Consider the following 17,200-nt stretch of genomic DNA (forward strand, 5'->3'; position numbering starts at 1 on the left):
ACAAACAGGGTTCCCATGGTAATGGAAAACCTAGATATATCAGGCAAATTTTTTTATTTATTTATTTATTTATTTTTTTACCAGGCCTGGAAATGTCATGTAGATTATTAGTGGATTTTCTGATTAATTGGCATTCATTCTTAAAATCTCTAGATCGATCTTTTACTTTAAAGTTTACTTCAGTTTTGGTTGTGTTGATTATTTTATTTGTTAAATAGCAATTGAACTGAAAAGATCATGGAACAGTCATGGAAATTAAATAGTCAAACAGTGTGGGAACCCTGTAGTAAATACGCATGGTTTACCTGCTTAAACACACATATGAACAGATTAAAACCTGTAACCCTTTCTTTTCTCCCAATGTTTGTTCTCTCCTTTTCTTTCTTTCTTTCTTTCTCTTTTTCTCTTTATCCTTCCATCTCCCCCTGCTTTTCTTCTGGCCCATTCTGCTCAGTGGGGCAGTTCCCGGGGGCCAGAAAGGGGCTATGGGGGGTGGATTGGGGGATGGAGGGGGGCCATCACGCAGTGACAGCGTGAGGAGCATGGTGACGGGGGGCATTAAAGCCGGCAGGTGGCAGACAGTACAGAGCCGCCTGCATTCAGGAGACTTCAAGAACGGCAAGTGAGTCAAACCCACAGGGGACATGAAAGAGAGATCGAGAGAGCTGTGTGTGAGTGTGTGTCTGTGTGTATGAGAGATGTTTAAGAATGTTTAAAACGCCTATGTGTGAATCTGTGCTTTGCTGAGATTTCAGGCCACTCTGCTGCCTATTAATAGCGCGAGTCTTACCACTGACTCACTTAGAAACACTCAGAAATGGCAATAGCTCATTTCAGTCCATTATAAAACATAACAGCCACAGAAATGACTCAAACGGCATATTATGTACCTGATTCATTCGATAAATATAATACGCAAGGGATAATCTACAGTCAGCCCATCATAAGGCGAAATAAACCTAGGGAAGGTTTTGTATCACTCTGAAGGGTTTATTTTGCGATAATGACCATCTGGCTGTACAGTATTCTCCGTATTACATGACTACTTGAAAATTTAAATCAATAAATTGACATGAAATATTGATTTGAGGTTGAAGTCATTTACTGAATACACATTTGTGATGTTTATTTGTCACGATTCATCGCTGTATGTTATTCCAGAAGTCCTACTTTTTAATGAATAAGATGACACTCTAGTGACAAATGCCCTGCTCTTAAAGTGATAGTTCACCCAAAAACTTTCCCAAACCCGTATGACTTTCTTTTAGCTGTGGAACACAAAAGGAGATGTTACATTATTAATCTCAGTCACCATTCACTTTCATTACATCTCTTTTTCCATACAATAAAAGTACATGGTGACTGAGACTAACATTCTGCCTAACATCTCCTTTTGTGTTCCACACAGTACAGAAAGTTATAGGAGTTTGTAAGAACTTGAGGGTGAGTAAAGGATGAGAGAATTTTCATTTTTAGGTGAACCATCCCATTAAGGAGAGAACAGCAGAAAGTTATCTTAATAATTCGAGCAAATCTTTTGAGTATTTGAAAACCATATTTTTCAAAAGCGTCAGCTCACAGTTAAAGTTTTATAGAAGCAATTTCAGAGACATGAGTGATGGCTGGAGGATACTAAACGAATGTTGCATCCTAATCACTGGCGGGTGAAAGTGTGTAGCACAAAATATTCATACATAAAACGTCCTATAAATGTGCTTAGTATTTTTTGGAATCGTAATGTGTATTTGTCAGCTGTGTAAGGTAAGCAGAACATCCTGGGAGAGGATCAGATACTGTATCAGTGCGATCAAGTTGGGTTTGGTTTTAGTTAAAAGCAACAAAACAAAGATTTATATAAAAAAAAAGATTCCAAAACCAGTCATGCTGCGTTCCATCCAAAGTCAGATGTGGGATATTCCTACTTGATTTCTCTGACTTTCAGTCAAAAAGGCATTCCATTCCCTGACATTCGGAAGATGATTTATAAAAAAAAGCAAACTGCAATGCTAGTATTTGTTTTGCAGATGTTCAGTTGTCATCAGATGTTTCCTGGCAACTAAATTGCAGAGCATAATTCATTTTGCTAGCATAAAAAGCTCATTTACTGTGTTTTACACACCTGTCTCTGCAAACAAGTTTTATCATCATGTAGGAACTCTTCATCCATGGATTTAATTGTATTAATAGTTAAAGGGATAGTTCACCCAAACATGAAAATTCTGTCATCAATTACTCATCCTCAGGTTGTTCCAAACTTGTATGACTTTCTTCTGTAAAACACAAAAAGAGATTAATCATGAATGCAAAATTTTAGTCTAAGGAACCATTGACATTCACTGTATGAAGAAAAGATGCAATGAAAGTGAATGATGACTGAGACTAACATGTTCTTGGAAGCAGTATCGCCGCTCCCTATATGCATTTTACGCAGTCTGCATAGTGCACCAGCTCCCTAGGGGGGCACCAGAAACACCACCCTTACTCGCACGCTGTACATTATTCAAGGACCCAGTAGCAGTCTCGGAACACAAAGGATTGCCTCGACTTTTACACCAACCTCGCAACTCACTCTCACCCCCATCTGACAATCGCGGACCTCTGCGTAGGGCATCAATTTGGCCAGTGGCGGCCCTGCTCGGAAGAAAGAAAGTCATTCAAGTTACAACATGAGTGTGATTATATGACCGAATTTTCATTTTTGGATGAACTATTAGACTTTCCAAGTTGAATGGAACACAGCATATTTATACATAAAGAACTAATAACTTAAAGTGAATGGGAATTGTAGTTCTTAACTTATTTTACTTCAGTAATCTTACATATTTCCAGAATATCCAACAATAAAAATTAGTCTTTATTTTATCAGTTGGTAATTTATTGGATCTTAAATAAATGTGGGCATTACATACCAGAATGGGAGAAATTGAATAGTACAGTAAGTCATTTGTGAGATCATCCAAAAAGGAAAGTTGGTTCGGAGGCGGAGCAAGTTATAATATATTGATAAAAGAGTACAAACACAACCCTCTGTTTTTTGGAATAACATGCATTGAGGAATCATGCATAATAAGATCAGGAATTTGCATGATGTATTTAATGTTAAAATAATGCAGCGTTTACATTATGTCAGAATTACTTGTATTTACGAAATGTCAACTTTGAGATTCTACTCGGAGCTGTTCACGTCATGGGACCTCGGAAGTTATGTTTCTATGGCAACACTCATAGCACTAAAACGGCCTTTTTGTTTATAACAGTGAAATATTTATCACTACATTAGTTCATTAATTTCCTATTTGTTGTTGCAAAGTGTTTAAGAACAAAGAAAGTGCTCCAGTTAACAATGGCATAGTAAAATTGCATTTCAAACAGAAATATTTGTTCACTACCTTTAACTGTTGAGGCCGTAGTAGTTCCTTTTACATGACGTCACGACTGTCAAGTTGCGGCATTCCTAGAATTGCTAGTGTACAATTTGTAAGCCATGAAGAATTCTACGAAGATGTGAACGCTTAATAACAGTAATTGTCTCCTAAACAAGCTTAATATGCAGAAAAATCTATACGGCATCTCATAGCCCTGAAAATTGTAAACACCGGCTCTGTAGTGCTATCAGAAAGTGCTAAAATTCTGACCTTCACCTTTATTAAAGTAATTAAGTTCAATTTTGATTTCATGTTGACTTGAACAGGACCAGTTAACAAGACACTGGTAAACAATCAGGGCAGGAAGAAATGAACAAAGACATGACATGAACAACACACACACACACACACACACAAGGGGCTCAATTTAAGTTTTGTTCACACCCCCAGCTTACACCTCCTTTCCTCCACCACCTCACAAACTTCACATATACTTCTCACACTCCATCCATACAGCAGTCCTCATTCTTCTCTCTCTTTCTCTCTCTCAGCACGCCCTCCGTTTTTCTTCGTTAGTAACTGGATTCTATTTTCAGGCAGCTGTATGTGTCTGTCACTTGTGTTTATGTCTCACACCCCCTTTTTCCTGTCTCTCTCTTTCTGTATCTCTCCCTCTCACTTTCTTGTCTACATCTAACTTTCTTCTCCATGCTCGTTTATGTCCCTTGGTGTTTGTCCTGCATCTTCCTGATGCCCTTAACTAGTGTAACCAGTTGTGCCAGTGCTAGCTCAGCCCTATGCCAGCTCATTAAAGTCACCATGAAATCAAAATTGATCACATTTATGTTCTTAATGCACATTCTTGGTCTCATTGTGTATTGTGTTCTTTCATAAAATGTAAAAACTTGCTCTGCCTCTGAAACGTCTTTTTTTTTCCAGCTGATATGGGTGATTCTCAAGAAAATACCCTGGTTCTATTGTACTCAAAAATCAAGAAGAAATTATATTTTGCATTAAAAAAAACAAAAAAAAAAACAATTATATTTTGCATTTTACCCCCTCATTAATTTTGCTCGAAATGTCACGTTTGGGCTTTCAACTGCATCTGGGAGAAACAGCGTGCTGTTTTGTTCACGCTTTCTTTGTCTTTTACGACTTTTTTACAGTTTATTATCTTTCAGTATACACATTGACATAGTGATTGATGTATATCATCAAACTCAGACACCATCTCCTCAAAATCCCAAAACTGCAATAAAAGAAAGAATGCACATACGCCACAACAACAACTGTATTTCCTGCTAAGCATCACGGGACGTAGGAAAAAGGTGGATGGCCAATAGCCAAGAACACATACTGTTCACGATCCAGTCAATTCCAGGTTGATAAAATCAAGCCCAACCCTATATTTTCATTCTAATAGAATATTCTGTTTCACTGAAATACGTCACATTACTGAAGTAAAAAGTGTTGGGATTGGCCTATCAAGTTGACTTAAACATAAGGATGGTTTTCCTTCACTTGAAAAAAATTATGTTATTAAACATATATTCTAAAATGCTACTCTACATAATGACTGTAATGAATGTTTACTGACACTGGCCTACTGGGACCCGACAAGCTGGAAAGGTTTAAGAATATCAAGGGAAATGTTTACGGGTGTGAGTCATGTTAGCAGCTCAGGCAAAACTCAAGCTGAAGTTTCAGAGGTGGATTTGACACAGTTTTGATATCACAAGGAGCGAAACAAGGCTAATGAGAGAGAAAGATGTAATTGCAAAGGGAGGGAAGGACAAAGGAATGATGGATGAAAACGAAGCACTTGGTTGGCTGTTGAAGAAACACAGGGCCGTGGTATCAGGCAAGCAAAGTTACGACACAAAAGAGAGGAGAGGGATGAGTAGACTAATGTAGATGCGTTGGACACTCGAGAGATGGGAGGCTCTCAGCAGACCAAAAAACACTATCCTGGAAGAACCAGTGGCGGACGACTTACGGCACACACACCGCATCGTTCTAGTCGTTCTGGACATACATTGCGTTCCTGTCAATCATGCACAGCGGTGGGCCGGAAACAGGCCGCGCACACCTCGCAGATGCACACGCACACTCACTACTCGCCGTCCGCGCAAGGCAGACTCGCTCAGGCCGGGAACGGACACGCACATGCTCACACGCTCCTGCAGACACATGCAGACCAGGGCGGCTGTGGTCTCTTCTGGTACCTGTGCTATGGTGGCTACTGTCACTGTCTGACGCTTCTCTCCTTTTTTCTGCTTTTCCACCTTTCCCCACCCACATCTCGCCCGGCTCCGCCTGTTTCCCCTCCTCCCTCCCCTACTCCATTGGATGACACCCTTTTCGATGATTCCTTTTCATCTCTGGCTGTTCTGTTGTGCCCCCATCCATCTTTGAATCTCACCCCTCTTCCTCTCAATTTTTGCCTCTCCCCTCCTCAACCAATTCCCTCTTTGCTTTCAACTTTTCCTCGACTCTGCCTCCATGCCCTTCTCCATCTCCTACCCCTTCTCTGCCCCCATCCAAATCTTCCTCCACTCGTTCTCCTCGCCATTCCTCTACCTCACCACACCCTTTTGTTCTGGTCTCACCTCCGTTCCTCCTTCCTCACCCCTCCTTCTCTCCCTCTCGCCTGTCCTCTTCTCGCTCTCTGCCTACCCTTCTGCTCTGCCCGCACAGTTTGGCCGACCACGCCCTCTCCTCGACTGCAACCATGGACTATTTTCCTTCATCGGGGGAGACGCCTCGGCCCCGGACGTTGCTACGCCAGCAGAGCCTCCAGCAGCCGTTGATCCATGCTCCAGTCCTGAGTATGGCCAGCAGACCTCCCATCTCCCAGAGTTTGGGTCAGCTGCACACCCAACCAGGGAGTGGAGCGGGAGGGGGTGGGGGCGCTGGGCCAGGAGGAGGGGGCGGGGCTGGAGGCGGGGTTGGCTCACATGCTTCCAGGAGCAGTCCGGCAGGTGGAGGAGCTTCACGCTATAGGTCGGGAGGTGCCGGGGGGCGGGCCATTCTTGAGAACCCTGGCAGTGTGGATCACATGATGGGTCAGATAAAGAAACGAGGCCTGGATGTGAAATCCTTCCTGTAAGTCACTTCCTGTGTGGGCTCTAAGTGATTGTGCATGTCATGTTTCTGCTATATTGGGTTTTCTAACTTTATCGTTCTTGTCCCAGTCATTTCCCATATCAATACAATTTCAATACAAGTTAAGCTCAATTGACAACATTTGTAGCTTAATTTTGATTACCACAAATAATCATTTCGACTCATCCCTCATTTATTTAAAAAAAAAAAGAAATAAAGAAAAGCTAATTGTGGTTACAGTAAGGCACTTTCAATAGAAGTGAACAGGGCCATAAAATACACATTGTGTCAAAAGTATAGCCACAAGACATAAACATTACACATGATGATGTTAGGATGTTTTAACATTAAACGATTTTAATGTGATAAAAGCGCTTGCTAACCTTATCTGCGTAAAGCTATATTCCATAAATTCCATATATATTTACTACATCATTGCCATGACGATGAAACTGCGGTAAACCATGTAACCCTGCAAATTTTCACTGCTAAATTCATGTTAACACGCATGTACTGTAGTTCACGTCTTGTGGCTAAACTTTGAAGCAGTGAGTATTTTAATGTTTATAGACTGGACCCATTCACTTCCATTGTAAGCGCCTCTCTGTAATTGCAATTTTAGTGTGATTGTATTTTTTTTTTTTTTTTTATAAACAATGTATAAGTGGCAATCAACATTATGCCACAAATACTGTTGATTGAGGTTAACTTGTACTTAATCCAGAACATTCCCTCAATAATATATGGCTTAGGGTTAGTTTACCGAAAAAAAAAAAAAAAAGAGAAAATTCTGTCATCGTTTACTCTCTCCTCATGTTACTCCAAACCTGAATGTCTTTTTCTTCTGTGGAACACAAAATGAGAAGTTTAACACAATGTTGCTTAACTCCATCAATAAAAGCGTGCAGTGAATATGGGGTGTCAAGCTCCGAAAATGACAAAAGATGTTATATAATAATACCATAAAAGTAATCTGTTTGACTCATGCACTATATACTAAATCTTCTGTAGCTTCATGATAGATTTGAGTGAGGTATAGACCAAAAATGTAATTACCTATTCCTAAAGATCTTCCTGTACCCTTTAAAGGAACATTGAACATTCCATTAAAATACACAATGTTGTAAAAGTATAGTTACTAGATGCAAACATCTAACATGTTTTTAGTGTGATAAAACTGTTAATAGAGTTTACAGGTGTATCATCATTATGGCAGCAAAGGTTTAAGTTTGAATATAATTTTACACTGATAGGGTTAGTAAGCGATTTTATCACACTAAAATCATGTTAACATATATTGTTTATGTCTTTTGGCTTTACTTTTGAAACAATGTGTATTTAAACCTTAATGGATTGGCCCAATTCACTTCCATTGTAAGTGCCTCAATGTAACCTCGATTTTTGCTTGCTTTTTTTTTTTTTTTATATATATAAAGGAGCGATGGGTCAAAAATATTTTTTTATAATAATAATCAAGATTATGCCACAAATGCTGTCAACTGAACCCGGAACATTCCTTTAACTATTTAAATTTCGGACTTAGCCTCAAACTAAGCTATCGTATGGCTTTAGAAGAGTTGTAAATATAGCGCACAAGTCATATACTGTAGACTACTTTTATGGTACTTTAATATTTTGTGTGTGTGTGTGTGTGTGTGTGTGTGTGTGTGTGTCATTTTTTTGAGCTTGAAAGCCATTGGTCATTGTATGAAAAAGAGCAGCATCAAGTCAACAATCATGAGTTAACACCAAAGAAAGACTGTCCTACGGGTTTTTAACATCTTGAGGGTGAGTAAATGATGACAGTTTTTATTTTAGGGTGAACTGTTGTTTTAATTGCCTCAAATGAATTTAAACCTATGCATTGTTTGTGAAATATACAGGCCCAGGATCACATCTCTGTCGTATTTATGATCACTAGCCGAGCCATTTCAGTCCATGCTAATAATAGAGCTCTTACAACATACTAAATCTGAAAATGATCTGCGTGCCTCTTCTTGCTCTGTCCTGCACCTCTGTCTCTTTCCTCACTTGTCTCTCTCCAGCAACACTGTCAGACCCTCGTTCTGTCTGTCACACTATATTTCAGCCCTGCAGCGGGATATCACCCCCACGCCCAACCCCCCCATCTGCACTGATCTGCTGATTTGTGATATAACGTTTTATATGGCTTTCATCACAGCTGAATATTGCCTCTTGTACTGCCTGTCTCAGTTGGTTTAAATGTGTCAAACTTTAGGGCCCTAGGAGACTGCTGGAGATATGGTACCAGGATGTACATTATGCATGTGGGTGTGTCAGCACTTGCGTGTGTGTCTGGGCATGTGATTGTGTGTGTGGATGTTCATGAATGTTTGCATGTGTTCAGGGTTAATTTTCATACAGTTTTTGTATTATTATTATTTTAGTCATAATTTTTGTCTTTTGACCAAAAAAAAAAATCCCTTTCAGTTTAGTTAATATTTCATCATGTCATATTTATAAATTATAGTCAGTTTTACTCTGACTAAAATGGCATGTAATATTAGTTGACGATAATGTGCAAAATGACAACAACAACAAAAAAAACATGTATCAAACAGTAACAGACAGAATTTTAACCAAATATATAAACATAAAAAAAAAGAATAAACTTCTTACAATTATTTAAACTTATCAATCTTATTAAAGATTGTAATGTATGTTAATGTAAGATTAAACAACATATGCTCCTGAGCTCCTGAAATAATAGCAGTTAATGAATATACTGAAGTAACAGCTACTTTTTTAAAGTTACTCTGTTGCGAATTCTTCTCGTTTAAACTGTTTAGGATATTGCATTTTGTGTAATGCTTTTTTAAGGATACGGCGTATTCTCAATGCAAGTAACGCTTTCTGACTAGTGCATAACTTCAATTCCAGTTCAACTGTTCATTCAGGGAATACCCAACATACTATGACTGGATTATTTGATTCTAGATTAGATAAAAAATATAGTAATAATAAAAAAAACAGTGTTAGTGAATTGTTTTTTTTTTTCTCCCCTTTTCTCCCCAATTTGGAATGCCCAGTTCCCAATGCGCTCTAAGTCCTCATGGTGGCGTAGTGACTCGCCTCATTCCAGGTGGCGGAGGACGAATCTCAGTTGCCTCCGTGTCTGAGACCGTCAATCCGCGCATCTTATCACGTGGCTTGTTGAGCACGTTACCACGTAGAATAGCGTGAAGCCTCCACACGTGCTATGTCCACGCATCCACCCACAACTCACCACGCACCCCACCGAGAGCGAGAACCACATTATAGCGACCATGAGGAGGTTACCACATGTGACTCTACCCTCCTTAGCAACCGGGCCAATTGGTTGCTTAGGAGACCTGACTAGAGTCACTCAGCATGCCCTGGAATCAAACTCGTGACTCCAGGGGTGGTAGTCAGCGTCTTTACTCGCTGAGCTACCCAGGCCCCCCGTGTTAGTGCATTGTTAATATCTTGCAGTATAATTTTTTTCATCATACTTTTGTTAACAGTATGTTTTAATTTTAAAAAAAAATTATCGCCACAATGCGTTTTTTCTTCTCATCTTTGTTATTTTTGACAAAACCAAAAAAACCTTTGTTAACAAACATTTTCATCAGTAATTTAAATTTAAGTTGTTATTCGCAGAAAATCTTCCCCTCTGTTGCAGCTCTCAAATCTCATTAGCACAAGCGCATATTGAAACTTGTCGTGTCGCATTTAGTTACGATACATGCAAGAATGCCGTTTGGCATGTGTAAATGAGATTTCCGAGCTTTAATGGAGGAAACAAGCATCAAACTTAAATTACGGTCAGTTCTTCACAAATACAAGGATTTTCCTAGGTCAAAAATGGTCTTCGGTGGTGGCTGGTTCACATTCATCAACAAGCTCAGTTTTTTACATAATTTTACACAATTGTTTATGTCATTTTTTACATAATATTTAACATAGTACTCTTAAGAATGTCTAGGTCATCTAGCTGTTTGAGAGGCTTGAATTGCATCATGGTGCTTTAAAGTCTAAAATTCAAATGGGTCACATAAGGTTTGTGGTCTGGGTCGTGATATCGAGATTTTGTGAGTGATTCTGTGTGGTGGCTCGAACCAGGCTTCAGTCGTAGGTGCATATGCATGCTTCAGATGAGAAGCATATTTAGCGCTTATAAAGCACTGAACAAGAGATTAATATAATTTGTGTAGCACACAAGTTGTATGGTCTAAATTTATGGTGCTTTTTCAGTTCTTTTTGGAGTCCCTACAAATCACTATATGCTTTTATTGTACAGAAAAGAGCAGCTCGTACAGTCAAAAAAAAATCTCCTTTGTGTCTCACAGAAGAAAGTAAGTTATACAGGTTTGGAGCGACATGAGAGTGAGTAAATAATGTCCGAATTTTCATTTTTAGGTGAACTATTCCTTTAATCGTTTACTTTGAGCCTTTCTCAAGTTGTTTTTACACTTTTATTTCTAAACGGGACCGTTTACTCGGCGGGGTGGCTGAAACACAAAGCCTCAGAGCTGGGAGAATAGTCATGACTTATTGAGTGCACAGGACAGCAGACTATCATCCGAGTGCAGCACATAATGATGGGATAACGATGGCCACAGGTCTTCAATAGATGCTCTGGCTGCTTTTATATAATAGCATTTAACACCGTCTCAGTAAATCTCTCCGCATGCTACAGCATGACCTGCAGAGGAGGGGGGGATCAGGTCTCAGCTCAAATGACAAACAATTAATACAACTGAACATCATCTAATTTCCTAAGATTATCCACACGCGACCACATGGCAAATCACCATGATTGATGGATTTTATGGTTCTCAAGTGATGTAACATGGTTGAATTTGTAAGCCTGCCTCTGTTCTGCATATGTGACATTTGGCTCTGTTGTGACACATTTAATTCAATTATAATGGATGCTTTCCTGAATGGGGTCGGTGCAAGAGAAGGGCTGTAATTTTCACATTTATCACACCGCTAACATCCCAGCTATTCATTGAAAAATAACTAGGTGTCTTCACACGTTGCTAGGTCAACAGCTTTATAAGACAGGCTAGAAAATGACTTTCCCGTCAAAGGCCTGCGGAAGATTTTCTATGAATACCTGTACCATGCAATCTCGACATCCTCATATTTCAGATGCACTGTATTTATTTGATGTTAATTCTTCTTCTATATAAACCATATAACCAACATTCTGTTTCTGTGGAACACAAAGGGAGATGTTTAGCAGAATATACACACTGCAATTTTCCGTACAATGAAAGTGAATGGGGACGGACGCTGAAGATCTCCAAAAAGGATAAAAAAGCACCCACATGACTTGTGTGCTATATTCTAAATCCTCTAAAGCCATACAATGACTTTGTGTGAGGAACAGACTGAAATTGTATTTGTTATTCACTGAAAATCTTCCCTTCCTCTGCAGCTCTCAAATCTCTTGTGTGTTTGTGGATATTCAGATATTCACGTGAAAAGGAGTAGTACCAGGTTAAATGTCAACAATGTCTAACACTATTGGTTTTCACGTTTCATGAAAACAATCACAAAGAAAGTTTGCAAATGCGGAGGGAGGTGTGAATGAGATTTAAGAGCTAAAGCGGAGGGCAAGATTTTCAGTGAATTACAACTTCAATTTCGGTTTGTTCCTCACACAAATCAATTGTATGACTTAAGAAGACTTGGAATGGGGCACACTTGTTGACAATTTTTATGATACTTCATTGTGCTTTTTTTTTTTTGTCAAAGTAAGAAAGTAAGAAAGAAAGAAATGTAGTTTTGTCTGAGACTTGAGTTATGTTCAGAATAAAATGATAGCATACTTGGATGTTTCTTCAACTTCAGGCCTTTTCATGTCCCAAGAGTTGATTTCCAACTATTTTTGGTACTTCTCAAATGCTGTTGTATAGATTTGACTGGTTTAGCCTTGAGCTAGACCCAGACTTTCAATATTAATCTATGAAAATCTATTATAGAACATGTTACAAATTATAGTGACACTTTACAATAAGGTTCCATTCGTTAACATGAGTTAATGCATTAAGGATCATGAACTAACAATAAACAATATATTTTTATACTACATTTATTAATCTTTGTTAATGTTAGTTAATAAAAATACAGTTGTTCATTGAAAGTTCATGTTAATTCATAGTGCTTTAACTAATGTTAACAAATACAACTTTTGACTTTAAAACTTTATTAGTATATCTTGATATAACATTAACTAAAGTTAATAAATGCTTAATAAGTATTGTTCATTGTTAGTTTATGTTAACTAATGTTGTTAACTTTAATTGTAAAGTGTTACCCAAATTATTACGTTTTAAATTGACAATCTAAACAAAAATTGAAATAAACTTAAACCATTTCAATATTTATTGTGCACAAATGATCTATCAATTTTTCAAAAAGTTGTGCCATCATTTCCACCACACCAAACAATTGTTCCCCTATTTATTTTTTAAGTTAGTGTACTTATTAACCAAGTCGACAAAAGTGTCAGTAAAGATCATGCTTGATGTGAAATATGAGACAAGTGATGTTTAAAGACCAATCAAGCTGTAATTTTGCCAAATTTTGCAAAAAGTGTGAAACTATGATTTAATTATGTTTATTTGAGATACATAAAATGTTATGAAATTAGCCTTAGAATGACACGCATAAAGTAGTATGCTACATATATATATATATATATATATATATATATATATATATATACACTATATTGCCAAAAGTATTCGCTCATCTGCCTTTAGATGCATATGAATTTAAGTGACATCCCATTCTTAATCCATAATATGACGTCGGCCCTCCCTTTGCAGCTATAACAGCTTCAACTGTTCTGGGAAGGCTTTCCACAAGGTTTAGGAGTGTGTTTATGGGAATTTTTGACCATTATTCCAGAAGCACATTTGTGAGGTTAGACACTGATGTTGGACGAGAAGGCCTGGCTCGCAGTCTTCGCTCTAATTCATCCCAAAGGTGCTCTATCGGGTTGAGGTCAGGACTCTGTGCAGGCCAGTCAAGTTCTTCCACACCAAACTCGCTCATCCATGTCTTTATGGACCTTGCCTTGTGCACTGGTGCGCAGTCATGTTGGAACAGGAAGGGGCCATCCCCAAACTGTTCCCACAAAGTTGGGAGCATGGAATTGTCCAAAATCTCTTGGTATGCTGAAGCATTCAGAGTTCCTTTCACTGGAACTAAGGGGCCAAGCCCAGCTCCTGAAAAACAACCCCACACCATAATCCCCCCTCCACCAAACTTCACAGTTGGCACAATGCAGTCAGACAAGTACCGTTCTCCTGGCAACCGCCAAACCCAGACTCGTCCATCAGATTGCCAGATGGAGAAGCGTGATTCGTCACTCCAGAGAACGCATCTCCACTGCTCTAGAGTCCAGTGGCGGCGTGCTTTACACCACTGCATCTGACGCTTTGCATTGCACTCGGTGATGTATGGCTTGGATGCAGCTGCTCGGCCATGGAAACCCATTCCATGAAGCTCTCTACGCACTGTTCTTGAGCTAATCTGAAGGCCACATGAACTTTGGAGGTCTGTAGCGATTGACTCTGCAGAAAGTTGGCGACCTCTGCGCACTATGCGCCTCAGCATCCGCTGACCCCGCTCTGTCATTTTACGTGGCCTACCACTTCGTGGCTGAGTTGCTGTCATTCCCAATCGCTTCCACTTTGTTATAATACCACTGACAGTTGACTGTGGAATATTTAGTAGCGAGGAAATTTCACGACTGGACTTGTTGCACAGGTGGCATCCTATCACAGTACCACGCTGGAATTCACTGAGCTCCTGAGAGCGGCCCATTCTTTCACAAATGTTTGTAGAAGCAGTCTGCATGCCTAGGTGCTTCATTTTATACACCATTGGACATGGAAGTGATTGGAACACCTGAATTCAATTATTTGGATGGGTGAGCGAATACTTTTGGCAATATAGTGTATATACACACACTGGCGGCCAAAAGTTTGGAATAATGTACAGATTTAGTTGTTTCGGAAGGAAATTGGTACTTTAATTCACCAAAGTGTCATTCAACTGATCACAAAGTATAGTCAGGACATTACTGATGTAAAAAACACCATCACTATTTGAAAAAAGTCATTTTTGATTAAATCTAGACAGCAGCCATCACTCCATCACCTTATCCTTGAGTAATCATGCTATATTGCTAGTTTGGTACTAGAAAATCACTTGCCGTTATATCAAACAGTGTTGAAAGCTTTTTGGTTCATTAAATGAAGCTTAACATTATCTTTGGCTGAGTCACGTTTGGAAGGCTGCATCCTCCAGAGGTCGCATTTGTCGGCCGCATACGTCATCAAGGCTGTCTCGCTTCAGAAAAGTAAATACATTAATGTACATTCTGTACATTATTCCAAACCTTTGAATGCCAGTGTGTGTGTGTGTGTGTGTGTATATATATATATATATATATATATATATATATATATATATATATATATATATATATATATATACATACACGCTAGCAATGTCAAGGTCATTGGTTTGATTCCAGAGAACACACATACTAATAAAATGCATAGTTTGGATAAAAGCATCTGAAAATACATAAATGAAAATGCAGTTTATATACTGCATACTGCAAAAATTTTGAGTTGAATTATGCCATTCTGACCATACCCTTGTTCAGTTTAAGCTGGGAGGACTTAATGTTTCATCCCAGTTGCTCAAAGGGGATGTAATTGACACACATACATGGCCTTGGGTCTGACATAGAGACAGAGAAAAAGAGAACAAGAAAGGGTGGGAGAGAGACAGAGGAAGCAGAATGGTGTAATTGAGGGTTGTTGGTGTGTTATCAGTGGTCAGCGACAGTCCTGCGAACATCCCTGAACAGATCTCATCCGGTTCTCACTGGAAAAGTGCCTCGTTTTATTGCTTTGACAATAACAAATCCTGTCTGTCGTGGTTGTGCCTGTGCCAGAGTGTGTGTTATATGTGTGTAGTTGTACAAGCCAGGAGCTATTCTTTGCAGCCATTAAACTCTGCAAGGTAAAAATAGCTGGAGTGTGCCAAAATGGAGGGAAGCCCAGGAGAATATGAAGAAACGGAACTTTACAGTGAAAGAGAGAGAAAAATGGAGGATGAGAAGTGGGGGATAGAAGAGTATTAACATCACTATAAAGAGGAGAGAGTGAAGGAAAGGTAGTTAAAAATTGGAAATTATAATACCATGTACAGTGTGTGAAGGAGAAGAGGTTAGGAAGGAATAGTCACCCCAAAATGAAAACTTGATTCACGCTTGTGTCATTCCAAAGTAAAAAATAAATGCTGTTATTTTGTCCGTGAAACACAACATTTCTAATTATGTGTTTGTTTGTATTGTTTTTTTTTAGAAATAACCTTCTAAAAGGTTCTTTATGCAGTTCTTTTCTACTGGGGCTTTCAAAAAAATTATAAAAAATAAATAAAAAAAATAAAGCACCGTCAAATTAGTCTATCTGACTTGTTGACTATATTCAGTTATTCACTGAAAATCTTCCCTTCGTCGAAGCTCTGAAATCTCATTTGTGTTTGTGTTCAGATTCAAAAATGGTGCCTCGACTTGTTGCGCCAGGTTTGACATCATTTACTGCAAAATGACTCCAAAATTGACTCAAAAGTTGGTAGGTGTTTTGAACATACGGCAGTTAAAATATGTGGAGTGAAGAATGAGATCTGAGAGCTGCATTAAGGGGAAGATTTTCCGTAAATAACTGAATTTTGGTCTGTTCCTCACACAAAACTGTTGTATGGCTTCAGAAGAATTGATTGTGTTTTTTGGGCTTTTTAGAGCTTGACAGCTGTAATCGCATGGAAGAGAGCTGCATGTGGGTTCTTTAACAATTCTTGCTATGTGCATCACGAGAAAACATTTTTTAATACAGGTTTGGAACAACATGGTGGCGAGTAAGTAATGAGACAATAGCTAAACTTTTCCTTTAAGATAAGAAGAGAGGGAGACAGAGAAAGGAAAACAGGAGAGACGATGGCTTTCAAAAGCTGTTTAAGACGTGAGAATAGCAGGATATTAAAGAGAGGTTTAAGCTCAGAGATGAGAAGGATTTGTAAGGGAGAGAAAATGAAGAATGTAAGAAATACGGGAGAAGAGGAGAGTTGATAGAGGGAGAGCAGTGACCCAGAAAGCAGAAGCTCAGTCCTGACACCTCACACACACACACTCCACTCTCAAATAGAAACAATTAGTCCAGATCTCTGTAACGGGCTGCAATTAAGGCTGCAGAGAGAGGGGGATGAGAAAAGAGAAGGAGAGAGAGAAGGATGAAAACACCAATGAAAAGATGGAGAGAGTGAGACAGGTGGCAACAAGAGGATTCGGACTGAATGTTGAATGAAAAAGACAGCAAATCGATTCGTGATGCCTGACACTGTTTGTGTGGAGTGTGTATGTGCGCGTAGTGTTTAAAGGCCTATTCACACCAAGAATGACGCAACAAAGCGATGGGAATTATCAGCCAACTTTCGCATCAAAATTATTCACACCAAGTGTGACATAAATTTGCATCAGGCTCCATGAAAAATTACATGTAGAATACATGAATGCAAGCAAAACACATTTTTGTGCTTTAATGCAAGGTACAAGCCATCTGACAATAAAGATGCCACTCATTATAACGCATTATAAATGAAAAACAATCTGACAAGCCTTTGCTCGTTTTAACACTTAATTACAAAACATTTGA

The 17,200-nt window shown here is 38.9% G+C and overlaps 1 protein-coding gene across 3 annotated transcripts in view; it reads left to right on the plus strand.

Moving 5' to 3' along the window:
- The window catches only part of LOC127437193 (synaptotagmin-7-like), a 147,524-nt gene that overhangs the window by 97,473 nt on the left and 32,851 nt on the right, over positions 1-17,200 (plus strand). The window contains exon 1 of one of the 3 annotated variants that reach the window (XM_051691965.1): positions 526-622. The exons of the other annotated variants lie outside the window; for them this stretch is intronic. Coding sequence (XP_051547925.1) covers positions 543-622 — 80 coding nt within the window. The 5' untranslated portion in view covers positions 526-542. Of the gene's footprint in view, positions 1-525; positions 623-17,200 lie in introns of those variants that run through there. 3 annotated transcript variants of the gene reach the window in all.

This window comes from Myxocyprinus asiaticus, chromosome 48 (assembly GCF_019703515.2).
Source record: "Myxocyprinus asiaticus isolate MX2 ecotype Aquarium Trade chromosome 48, UBuf_Myxa_2, whole genome shotgun sequence".
In the NCBI taxonomy this organism is placed as follows: domain Eukaryota; kingdom Metazoa; phylum Chordata; class Actinopteri; order Cypriniformes; family Catostomidae; genus Myxocyprinus; species Myxocyprinus asiaticus.